Genomic DNA, 12,949 nt, shown 5'->3' with positions numbered 1-12,949 from the left:
TTTAAATACACACTTTCATTGATATTTGTCAAATTTTAATCTTTACACACAAAAGTTTGTGTTATCTTTTTAGAAATGAGCAAAAGGAGAAAGAACTAAACTTTTTACAACTTTCTTAAACTCAAAACAGTTCAATCAAAGCTTCATTCTTTCTCAATACTTACAAACATCAAAATACAAGATCTTTTTTTTTTATCAAATAAAGAATTTAAAAACCAATAATTTCATATAAACCAATATCAAAATGGGGGTCCAAAATTACAAAAAAAGAAAAGGGTGTTTAGTGTTCTTTTCATATGGTTCTACCAAGTAGTGCACATGCCAAAAATCCAATACCAGCAGCCATGAAAACTGAAAAACTCAAAGCCGGTGAAGAATTAGAAGAAGGTGGCGCTGGGATGGTGCCAAAGACTGTGGGATATGAGGGTGCAGCAGTGTCTGATGCAGAGGGACCAGAAGAGGGAGAGAATGCTGTGCCAGTGCCATTCCCAACCAGAATGTAAAGCTTTTGTTTCTTTTCACAATGGCCAGGCTTTCCACTTGTGAAGAAATATTCTCCTTCTGAAGTGATGTTAAACAGAGAATTTCCATTATCCATGTACAAGATTGGATCTTTGAGGCTGCAGCTGTTGTAGGATTGTTTGCTGACTTGAATCACTGAATCTTGGCTTGGTGGGTACAAGAACACTGAAAGCAAAACAGCAAAAAATGAAGTTGAGTGATCAAATATCATAATGGTAAAATGCAAAATCATAATGGAGAGGTTTTGTTGAGTGATTTCTTAGATGGGTTTTTCTGGAAATGATGAAAAGAGAAACTTACAGAGAGAATCTCCAGCCTTGAAAGAGTGGTATTTGGACCATTTGGCATAGACTTGTGGATTTGCTGAAGTGGGTATTCCCCAAGAATCCAAATCTCCAACTTTGTACTGAGAACAGAAGACTTTATTAGCTTGAAATAATATGAGGAATAGAGAAGCCAACAAGAGCTGAAATTTAGGACTAGTACAAGTCCTAAGATTGGCCATATTTGTTTCTCACAGCCTCAAATTTTTCTCTTTTTTCTCTCAAAATGAAATTTTGAAATGATTCAAAGAGACACTAGCAATCTTAAAGTAGTGGCTTTTTATTTCTAGAGACAGATGGCATAGAGGGTAATTTACTTGAATACCCCTCTTTTAGAGCACTCACATTGGGTGAGTTATATTACCAAAATATGTAAAAAATAACTAAAACTAACAAAAATGTGTATACATTGGATGATGTATTTTACAAATATTTTTACATAAAGCTACAGTATCAAGCTATATTTAATGTATACTATTCATCCTTTAACCCAATATTATAATATTAAAATATATTAGGATATTATTGATAGTTATAAAAAATATTTGAAATGAATAAAAAATGTTTAAAAATATAATATTTAAATGATATAGAGAAAAAAATAGAGAATCTGATGTATGGTAAAATGTAAAACTTAGAGGTAAATTAGAAAAATGTGTGTTTTTTGGAGGTATTTTAAAAGTTGAAGTAGAGTACCGGATGGGAGTGCTCTTAAGGGACAAGTTATGCTGGATTTTATCTTTGCTGAGTGAGAGATCTTTAAAGAAGTTAAACTGTCAAAAGTCAAACCCAAATTAGAGGACAATCCAAAAATTTGTATTTAAAATATATATATATATTTGAGTCGAAATAAACTAAATTATTCTTAATATAGCAATTAAGTTCTTAAGTATTTTTTTTCCAGTGTATCTTCTGTTTATATTTTTGTGGAGTTTAATATAACTATTTGTTTCGTCATTATGTTAGCCACGCATGAAATTTACTTATAATTTAGATATTTTCGTCACAAATATCTCTTAAATTTGGTACTTTTACTACAAATATTCTTTTAATTAGATATTTTTACCGCAAATATCTATTTAATTGGGTAATTTCACCTACGTGTCACAATCAAACTTAACGAAGAGAGCTGATGATTGTACTAAACTGCACAAAAACATAGACGGAGTGTACTTTTTCCGCTAAAAAAATAATTTGACTACGTAAGTGCTACAAATATAATAAATTTGGTATTTTCACTGTAAATATCCCTTAAAAATTGGTGTAGTATAGATCTGTGTTTTGATATAGGTTGATAATGATAAAATATAGAGTAAATTTTTTTAATATTTGAGACTCTTATCTTTAGAGGGTAAATTTGGAAAATTAGTCAATCATTTGATTATCAATGGCAGGGACACCAGTTTTGATAGGCATCCAATGTGGTGTGTGTGAGTGTGATTATATGCAAGGTTGGATATTTGGAATAAAATGGTACAAGAAGAGTGGGTTTTCAATATTATTTAAATAGATATATATATATATATGTATATATATTTTGCAAATAAAATTTCAATTGTATTGACAATTCATGTGAAGAAGACACATCACATGATAGAACAGAGTAGTAATACTAATTAGCTATCTTCACATGGCTAGTCTTCTTGTATTCATTGATCTCCAATAACTTTTGAAAATAGCCACATCAATAAGTGAGATTCCAAAGTTTCTTTCATAAGCTTACAAGATTGCCCTTTATCACTATTATTCTTATTATTTTTCAGAAACCACTTGCATTCCAGAAATTAAATAGACTGTGTTACTGTTAATAAATAATTTGGGCCTTAAATACTTGATTTAATGTAGAAATGAAATAATGATAATAAAAACACTAAATTGACACCTTGTTGGCAAATTATGACCACTTTTTAAAGTCATTTGACACCTGTTTTGATAAATTTTAATAAAATAAATTTGTTTAAAAATTAGATTAGTGAATTTTTCGACGAGTCATCATGCCCCTAATACCCTGGGCGACACACATGCAAAAGTTCGGATTGTAGGCTGCAACTCGCCTACATGAAGCCAGAATCGCTAGTAATCGCCAGTCAGCCATACAACAGTAAATTCATTCCCGACCAACTATCTAGAATGTCAAGAGTCATTTTGCAAAAAATTATCAAGCTTAAGCAGAGTGCAAAATAACTTAAAAAAAAATCATTTTACAAATTGGTAATCACATAATTATTTACATTAATAATGGAAACTAATATTTCTTTTATATAAATATGATGGATACATTATAATTATTTCTTGCTCTTAGTGTGAATTTACACTCCACCACCACTCATAATATTTACTCTAAATTACCATCTAAGAGGCAAAATTACTACAATTATTTACTTACCCCAATTCTAACACCGGGGTAGGAAATTAATGCAAAGTAAATAGTATATTCTCATAAAAAAAAATTACATGAATAAAAGAGAAAGGCCAATGTGCCCATACCAAAAGAGATCCCCATTCTCATGCAAGATAATGAGTACCAAACAAAAAAAATACCAAAGAACAGGATATGGCACTAGGCCTGACATTAATCAAATGCAAAGACCTTATCAGTACTATCAAATTTTGCTCTAATTTCAACTACATAGATAATCCAGAGACTTTCATGACAACTTTGCTCAAGACACTGGCAACAGGAAGTAGAAACTCACAATTCAAATAATATAATAAAATTTTCACTTAATATTCAGCTAAATACATGTGCCACAAATGAAATTTGGTAGCCTTGAACATTCCTCTAAAAAGAATAACTAATTGCACATTTCAGCATAGCAAAAGTTCATGACAATATACATGAGCTGAGAGCTGCTGCAACTTTAGTTGTGCTCAGTTTCTTCAAACGCATGATGACTATGCTAAAAGATTTAGAGACAGGGGAGGGGGTTGGTTCAGCTTATACAGTAATGTAATTTTGTGTATTGAAAGGGTAAAAATATTGGTATTGTTAGAAAAGAAAAAGAATTAAACAATGAATGACAAAGACCAAAAGATCACCATTTGTATAACAGCTTAAACAAATATGCTAATGACAGTCAAGACTCAACATATATGAGAGGTTTTACCCGACACCAGCTGTAGTCTACGGTGATTGCAGTAGACAGACACTATCTAATGATGTAGCTATTGATATAATTTGTTAATGTTATGGCCAACAATCGTCTCCCCACAAAATTCTTTGAACTCGTACGAAGCTAGCACCAATCCACGAAGGTCAAATAGCCAAAAAATTGCAGTCAGGACAATTCGAAAGTAAGACTTGGGCGGCTGAGTTTAGGCTTCAAAAATTCCAGGTCGGTCTCGCAGTATTTAGGCATTTAATGGCTCTTCTTCTTTGTTCTTGTCTATTGCTGTCCAGTCTTCTGTTTCTGTGATGCAACATATGTGAGAATAATCAAAGACAACAATGTAATATGCATTTATAAATGTCTTTTGCTTTGTAAATATGCCCTCAATCACAATACAAGTCATGAAGAAAAACGACTTGTCTTCATCTGTTTATATCTGGTAAATTACTTGATAACTTACTTGATCTTTGACTCTCTCCGATCATCATGAGCCGCCTTTGCAGCACAGCTGCTATAGCAAGGAAAATTGAGCACATGCCAAGCATTATAGTGATGGGAACAGCATCAACCTTTATAAGGGAAATGGAAGACATCAACTTTTAGAGAATGTACAAGAAGAAGAAACCATGAAATATTCCATAAACTCACAAGTGATTTCCCTAATTCACCATTAGCAAGCTTACTTCATTAGATAAATATCATCAATATATGTTTGTAAATATATATACGCACGCAAACACAAAAAGCTAAGCACTCACATTATACAGCACAATGCACACAAAGATGTTGAGAGGAATGCGGAAGAAGTTCATGATCGTGCTTCTAGCCTCTTCAGGAATGTATTGGGACCTCATTTTCATGATAGAAGGCCAAAAAACTCCCACACAGGCCTCAAATGTGCAAAAGCCAATGAGTTGAATACACCCTGAAAGTGGGAGACTTCCACCTTTCACACTGGAAGGCACAACCACATACTGAAAAATTTGTAGACATATTCATAAAACTTAATAATATTGTTCCACAATAACCAGAATCTAACAGAATGAAAATTAATGTAAAAGATGAAGATTAATAAATGATATCCCAAGACATACATTTGTTACAATTGGAAGCAAGAGGGAAGCTGCAGAGATTACAAACACGATCTCCATGTAGCTTTCAACTTTGAAGGATGAACGAGCCATCAACCGAGACGCAATAGAGCTTCCAAGCATCGAGGCCAGCATGAATGTTGCAAAAATGAATCCATGCGGAATTTCCTCATTGTTTGGACTCAGAGCAGGAGTCCAAAGGAAAACAACTATGTACATTGAACCCTCAAATAGGGACTGAATAGCACCCAGCAACGCAATTTTCTCATCTGCCCCAACATGGAAAGACGATATTTACACATTATGTATACATATAAAGAGAGATGCAGAGTATTGATCCTGAGAAATTAATAAAATGCATGAAGCAAACACCACAATAAGAGGACAATGAAAAAGGCTAGGAACTACCAGAGGCAATAACCACAGCAGCACCCTTAAATTGGGCATACAGGCTCTTATTTTCTGATGGGTCTCCATAATTTTCAGTCCATGATAACATTATAATGCCCATGCCAATTGCTAGAAAACATCCAGCAGCGTCAAATGGAGCTACAGGGCCAAATTCCAGTGTATGTACTAGAAGATTCCCAAATAACCCAGATACAATGGCAACCAAACCATTACCAACAAATATTGCCTTGGAAAATGTTATTGAAAGCCATTTCTGGTCAAATCCCCTCTGCAGTAAATAAGGCGAACAAAAGGATTAAAACATGCATCATTCAAGAGAACTTTGAAAGAGAAAATCAAGTGAAAAAGTATTATATAAGAAAGATCTCTGGCTCCTAGCACGTATAGATTGTGAGACAGTCCTTCGTAGTTGATTTGGCAAGTTTACCAAAGTACAACATACACAGTGATCATGATCTCCAACATTTACAGCTTACATTAGGTTTGTGAATATGATTTCCAGATTTAGATTTCACTAGAGAATCAGTAAGGCACATACCTTGTTGTGTTCTGCAACAAGCCAAGATTCAAAAGCTGAGCAGAGTAAAGAAGTTGAAATGCCTCCCAAAACACGTCCCAGCATTAAAACTTTGTAGTCAGAAGAATGTTTGGTGGCGCAACTTAAAATATAACTAATGCAGTAAGTAATACATGCCCTCTTCCGGCCCCTGAATTTTAGCACAATAATTTAAATTAAACGTTTAGTTGATCAAGGGAAACAAACTACAGAAACCCAGCAAAAGAACTTACTGTTTGTCAGCAAGAGATCCAACAATTGTCCCGAAAATCATAGACGATCCAAACCCAGCTATAAAGAGCTGACCAATCTCTCCCTTTCCAAATCCATATTGGCTGTAAAGATAGTAAACATACGGACCCTGCAACCAATCCCCGGCTATAGCCGCAATCATTCAATCAGACTCAAAACAGATGGAACGCATAAAAACATATTTCAAAATAACAGCATCAACTCTAATTTCCTAGCAAATCTTTGATACTGATGAAACTGTTGTTGATAATAAATAATGCTCTCAATTTAATTGTACTTCAAACCAAAATCCTCAAGACCACAATACAGTGAAACACACCTACATATTTATGATGCATTAATTATTTACCTATAGCGTTCTAAATAGGTCCCAAAACAAAGAAGCACTATATTTGATTGAAAAGGTGGCTTTGCAATAAAACAGCCAAAATAACACATCTGAAATGAACACTTTCCAACCACCCAAATCAACCTAAACTTGAACTACCCCATTCTGGACAACTTCAATTTTTCGAGGAAAAGCCAGAGACGTAACAAAAACCTCGTAGCCAAGACAACAGTAAAGTTTAGCTGGTTTAAACATCGGACTGGTGGAAGAACAAAAAATAGCCATGTATGCAAAGCTAAAACTGGATCCATAGAAATACAAAATGAAAAGCAAACCCATGAAATGCAGAACGACCCAGATCAATAAAAGCACCAGAAACTAAAATCCAAGCAAATGTATAAGAAAATAACGCATACCCAGATGAGTTAAGACAACAAAATGGGAGATCAAAGCTTACCCATCATGATAGAGTAAACGAGGATGTAGTTGTTCTTGAAGGCATTAAAAGCAGGGGATGTACTGAGTCGATCTTTGCTGTTTTTGGTGAGCTCCAAGGTCATCACCACCAGTGCCAGAAACCCAAAGAGTAGGAAGTAGAAAATCTCCATTGTCGTCGATCTGAATGAGAAAGAGAAACAGAGACGGACAGAGAAAGAGAAAGAAGCAAAGAACCAACAAAGAGGGAATCAAACGACGTCGTGTTGGTCACAAACGCGTCATAAAGAAGAGCCAGCCCTGTAGTATTCGTAGTTGGTGTCTTCTATGGTGGAATTTGGGGTTTCGAAGGTCAGATTGAGAAAAAGAGAGATGTTCCCTAATGGGTTTTTGGTTTTTGGTTCAGGTTGATGATTATGATGAATCTGAGACGAGACCAATGTAGCTTTTTTACGCTATTCCATTTTTTAAATATTCAGATTTTGGAAGGTAATTTATTTTATTTTTTATTAGATTTTAATTCATGAAATTTCTAATTGGTTCGTTTTGATGGATTTTCCATTTTAGGTTAATTCAATATCTCTATTTTTTTGGAGGGATTAAGGTTAAATTATTTGTCCTCTCTTTTCTTCTTTAATATAAATTATGATATAAATAATACACACAATATAAAAACAGACTTTAACACAGTTAAGATATCATAAGATAACCATTCATATGTGAAAAAATATATGTATTTAACATGTATTTTAATTTCAAATATTAAATCGAATAATATTTATTACAATGTAAAAATGTACATTTATCAATTGTCCCAATAAAATAAAACTATGTTATATAAGCATGGTATGAGTAATATTCATTAAGGGTCTGTATGGAAACAACTTATTGTGTGCTTATTGTGTGCTGTGTAATTATTATTCTAATAATAATTACATATCTAAGTAATTATACTATTTTTTTTTGTGGGAAATAAATTTATTTTATTCAGAATGCATAATATAGGGGTACAAATTGGGGGAGGAATTTCCTCTAGCCAACAAAACTCATTGTCTAGCTAAAAAGTATGCAAAGATACTCTTGGAAATTAGACAAAAGAATTTTCATATCAAAATGACTAATACCCAAATAATTTAATAGGTTGAACTATTGTTTTAAACCAAAAACAATTGAAGAAAAATCAAAGAAACTGCCGCAAGAAGAATATCAAATCTTGAGCATAGAAAAGCCTTTTTTAGTGTCACCAGAGTTTATGTTTGAAAAGTTGATAAGTAAACCTGCAACACAAACCAACAAATATAAGTAACTTTTTAAAAGTAAAATAAAAGAAAATCTTTTATAATATAGGAAATCAAGCCAAAGTTCCATCATTTGGTTTTCACTCCATTCAAATTTTAAAAATAAAATTAATTTTTAAGTTTAAGGTCTAATCAAAGGCTACTATTTGGTTAAACCCCATTAATTTTGTCTAGTGAGATTGAAAGTAATAAAGTAACAAAACAACCACATCCAATAATTAAAAATAACCAATTAAGATAGCTAAAACTCCTTTTGACCCAAAGATAATTGAAGGAAGTCACTAGCAACCTGATTACAGTTTTATAATAGTCAATATTGTGTGTTTGACTACCAATTCATCCAGCCTACAAACAGGCACAACAAACCTACAAACAGGCACAAAAAACAAGCCTACAAACAGGCACAAACAAGCCTACAAATCGGCACAAAAAACAAGCCTAAGAAGCACATCCCTTGAGAGTTTAACAATTCGCCATTGCAATGAGCTTCATAATATTCCAGAACAAGGATTGCAGTGCCTCAGTTGTCTTCAATCCTTAGTCATACGGAATTGTGGTGTACTTGAACAACGATACCAAAAAGGGAAAGGAGAAGGCTGGGATAAGATCTCCCACATTCCCCACATAAGCATTTACGGAATGACAATTATGTGTCAGTAATTATACTATATTTTAAAATATAATTAATGTTTGGATGTCAATTGGTAATTACTTGTAAATTTTTATTGTCATGTTTGGCAAAACATTTAGTAATTACACATAAAATAATATTATGTAATAAATATTATTTAAAATTGATAGTGTTACACCCAAATTTCGAGGATGAATAAATGAGTCTCGAAATGTAGGCTCGTAAAACGTAAACTCGAAAGTAACAAGCATTGGCTGAACACTTGCATAAATATGCATGATTCCTGACCTGCTGTTATCACAAGTTAAAAAGCTCGAGCTTAAGTTCTAAGCTCGAAAGAAAGAATGTTCTCCGAAGCAAATGGGTATTATTCGAGCCTTAGTTGCAGGCTCGAGGGCGTTGGTCTCCGAAGACTGAGTTCGATGAAACCACTAGCTGAGGAGGAGATTGATTGGAATAACAAGCTCGAAATTATGTCGATCTCGAAAACGTGTTAATCTTGCATTCGAGGTCATCAACGTGTTTTGCACACAACAGCTGTTAGAAGATTCCTATTCCTTGAGAATATGTTGTTATCTTACATTAAATCTCAATTATCATGGGATATTATGTATTTAATGTATTTATTTTACGTTTATTTCATATTTGAATAATTATTGTAACTTTCTTGAGTCGAGAAGATATTCTCCTAACCAGGCTTATAAATAGCCTGGTAATTTTCATTTGTAGACACGCACAAAAATTGTACTAAGAATTATCTGTCGAATTGTTCTGAGAAAGCTTTGAAAGAGTATCACAAAGTAATAATATTAACTCGTAGACTATGCAGATTTTAACTGCTGAACTACGTAAAAGTTATGCTGTTTTTTTATTTTTTTTAAATATTGTTTAGTACTCTTCAAATTAAAGTTGACGGAAAACGGCGTCGACAAATAGTAATTAGCAATTATACAGTGTAATTACACCAAATTCTCATAGGGGCTATGAGAATTGGAGAGTGTAATTGGAACTCGTTAATTATCTCAATTACATAATTATTGTATAATTACATGATCAAACAAACGCGCCAAATTAAGTAATTACTCTGAATTACACCTAATTCCAATTACTGATGGCTTTCCAAACGCAACGTGAGAGTTTACCAAAAGTGAATAGAATTATTATTATTATTATTATTTAGATGCATTAATATTATTTCATATAACCATAACTAAGAGTTTAAAAAAACAATTAATTGAAAGAAGATGGAGAAAGAAAGGGAAAATGATAATAAAAAGAAAAGCCTTCTTCATTCCTTCTTTTTTTTTAAAAAAAAATTAAAGAAAAGTAAAATGAAATCAACCTAATCAATTTTGCATTAATTTAATATTTGAAAGAATAATTAATTTTATATTTTTCTACTTTAATTTTTGGGTGCAACTAGCACCACCTAAATATTTAATATTAAGGTTATTACAATTCAATAAATGATATGATTCCATACGTTACTGTATTTTAAAGACAATTTATGCAAATTTAATGATGGTCAAATCTAATAATAAATTGTTTTGTCAAAAGAAAATGTAATAATAATTTTCACATTATCTTGTATATAATTCAATTAATAAATAATTGAAATTATAATTAATAAGCTTTTTTTTTTTAATCGCTCGTTTGGTGGCAATTTTGCTAGTGATTATCCACCAAACAAATAGTGAAATGAAAAGATCATTCATTATAGTCAATTTATTTTGACCGACATAAAAATTTGTATTTATTAAAATTTAAAATATATTAATTATATATATGTACTTTTTTTTAGAATATGAAAGAGAAAATAAAAAAGATAAGGATGGGCATAATCTTTAAATTTATTATTTTTCCAATAATAAATAATATTTTTGTATTAAAGAAGGTGGTAATGGATAATATTCTTACTTTAAAAATAAAAATTATAGTTCATTTACTTACATGTTCTCTTTAATTATGTGGTAGATTTATTTGTAGGTAATCAGAATAATTAATAAATTAAATCACCTCTAATTAAATTAATGAATTATAATTTAAACAAGTTATTTAAGTAAATTTACAAATATCATAATCAAATCTAACAACATTTATAATGATGTGTTTACTTCACCTTGGAATTATAATTCATAAATTTCAAGTTACAAAAATATTCTTAAGTTCACAATTTTACTTAATTTTAAAGAAGAGTAAATTTGTCAATTCATAATTAAAAAGACATGAGACCAACATAATTTATTCTTATTCTTAAATAAACTTGGGTAAGTAAACAATAGTAATCATACTTATTACTTGTTCTCATTTCTCAATCCCATAAATAATCACAAAATAATATGAAAGAAATTCAACAAGAATTAGTAACATTTATTGCCGAAAAAAAAAGCTAGATTTATATATATAAATTTATATTCATAGAATTTTTTATATAAGGGCTTCACTTTAAGCTATACCAGTGGCGCTCTTAGTGTTCTTAATCTTTTAACGGTTTTCAACGCGATTTTTTTTATGATCATGTATATTGTAACTATTTAGAGCATCGACACGATTTTTAGAAAATTCTGAATAGTTTACAGTACCAAAAATTAGGTTCAAACATGTTACACTCATGACTAATTATTTTTATGTGTGTGGAAAGCACAATGTTTGAACTTAGTTTTCGGTATAGTAAATTATTTGAAATTTTTTTAAAATTTACAAAATATACATAATCATAAAAAAAAATTATGATGAAAACTGTTCACAAATCGATAACCCTAAAGAAATCATAAAGTCAAGCCCCTATTCGAGTAATTCCAATTGTCATATATATTTATATTATTTTGTTTTATTGAGAAAAAAACTTGAATATATATATATACTTATGCGTTACATCAATTAAATCTAACTTTATTAATTGGTGTTGACAAACTCTCCAAAAAATGACAAAATTTTAGTAATTGCCGGAATTTGGATTTGACACTAATAATGCATTATTATTATTATTATTATTATTATTATTATTATTATTATTATTCCCAAAGTCGGTGCCTTATACTTATAAAAATAGGTAATGTAAGTAAATGTAAAACAATCTATAACAAGTAATAATGTAACATATAATAAAATTGTCCAAACATAATAATGAAGTGAATGATATTCATTAACACTCTGTTTGGCAGGAAGGATTTGGGAAGGGATGGACAGTTTTGGAAGTACAGAGGAGAATGAGAGTATCATTCCACTTGTTTGGCAACACAACAGAGAGAAAAGAAACGAGATTTGGAGGGATAAGAAATCACTCATGGCCCAACACATACAATTTCCCTATGAATGGACGGATTGAAGATGAAAAAAAGAAAAAGAAATTGAAAATGTCATAAATACCCTCCACAATATCATTCTTTCTCTTTTTTTTTATTAAAAAAACATCTATCTTTACATATATATATATATATATAAATATAAATTGAATACTTGAATACTTTGCTTTTTAGACATAAAGAACCAGAAAAAATAAATAAAGAATATAAATATATGTTATACTCGTTTCCTCCCTGCACATGTGGCACGATACTCTAGGTCCATGGGCTATCCTGAAGGGATCCGAGGCCCAGACTGAGCCTAAGGAACGAGGAAGGAATGAATCCTGGTTGCCCAAATATCAGCAAGTCCAACATTATCCACTAGACATCCCCGCATCGAGGAAGCCGAGATCGTGACTTGGGCATAGTTCGTCTTTGTGGACCCAGTATAAGGTGTCGTCCGGGGTGCGAATAAAGAGGGTGTTTCCAAGTCTAAGAATAGACCGGGACGATAGCATATAAACCTTAGCTCTAGTAAATGAACTAGGGTCCTGGTAAATGGACCGGGACGTTAGTAAATGAACCTGGATTAGGCGTCCGGGTTGGGTATGATAGACTGTCCTCGACACTGACATCACCCCGAGAAACACAGAGTTTTGTCTCCTCAACTAACCTGCAGAAGGGGTTACATACGGAATGTCTGTT

At 31.8% G+C, this 12,949-nt stretch overlaps 2 protein-coding genes across 2 annotated transcripts; both read right to left on the bottom strand.

Moving 5' to 3' along the window:
• Nucleotides 1-128: 128 nt before the first annotated feature.
• Nucleotides 129-1,083, bottom strand: LOC133778663 (early nodulin-like protein 8). The gene is made up of 2 exons (XM_062218659.1): nucleotides 823-1,083; nucleotides 129-687 (listed from the first exon to the last, which is right to left on the bottom strand). The coding sequence occupies exons 1-2, from the start codon at nucleotides 1,025-1,027 to the stop codon at nucleotides 293-295; spliced, it is 600 nt and encodes a 199-aa protein (XP_062074643.1). The 5' UTR covers nucleotides 1,028-1,083; the 3' UTR covers nucleotides 129-292.
• A 2,447-nt stretch (nucleotides 1,084-3,530) lies between these two features.
• On the bottom strand, nucleotides 3,531-7,461 carry LOC133778662 (uncharacterized). Its single transcript, XM_062218658.1, has 8 exons — nucleotides 7,051-7,461; nucleotides 6,247-6,391; nucleotides 5,996-6,164; nucleotides 5,455-5,725; nucleotides 5,050-5,315; nucleotides 4,714-4,929; nucleotides 4,416-4,524; nucleotides 3,531-4,255 (listed from the first exon to the last, which is right to left on the bottom strand). The coding sequence occupies exons 1-8, from the start codon at nucleotides 7,199-7,201 to the stop codon at nucleotides 4,197-4,199; spliced, it is 1,386 nt and encodes a 461-aa protein (XP_062074642.1). The 5' UTR covers nucleotides 7,202-7,461; the 3' UTR covers nucleotides 3,531-4,196.
• Between the last annotated feature and the right edge of the window lie 5,488 nt (nucleotides 7,462-12,949).

Source organism: Humulus lupulus, chromosome 5 (assembly GCF_963169125.1).
Source record: "Humulus lupulus chromosome 5, drHumLupu1.1, whole genome shotgun sequence".
Taxonomy (NCBI): Eukaryota; Viridiplantae; Streptophyta; class Magnoliopsida; order Rosales; family Cannabaceae; genus Humulus; species Humulus lupulus.
The sequence above is the reverse complement of the archived record's forward strand: the minus strand, read 5'-3'. Positions and strand labels throughout refer to the sequence as shown.

Bases quoted from the DNA above. Each gene is read 5' to 3' on its own strand.
- LOC133778663 (XM_062218659.1), bottom strand. From the start codon at position 1,027: ATGGCCAATCTTAGGACTTGTACTAGTCCTAAATTTCAGCTCTTGTTG. The intron at 688-822 runs GTAAGTTTCTCT...TTTTGCTTTCAG, and splicing joins CAAGGCTGGAGATTCTCTCT to TGTTCTTGTACCCACCAAGC.
- LOC133778662 (XM_062218658.1), bottom strand. From the start codon at position 7,201: ATGGAGATTTTCTACTTCCTACTCTTTGGGTTTCTGGCACTGGTGGTG. The intron at 5,726-5,995 runs GTATGTGCCTTA...TATTTACTGCAG, and splicing joins TTGTTGCAGAACACAACAAG to AGGGGATTTGACCAGAAATG. The intron at 4,256-4,415 runs GTAAGTTATCAA...GTTGCATCACAG, and splicing joins CGGAGAGAGTCAAAGATCAA to AAACAGAAGACTGGACAGCA.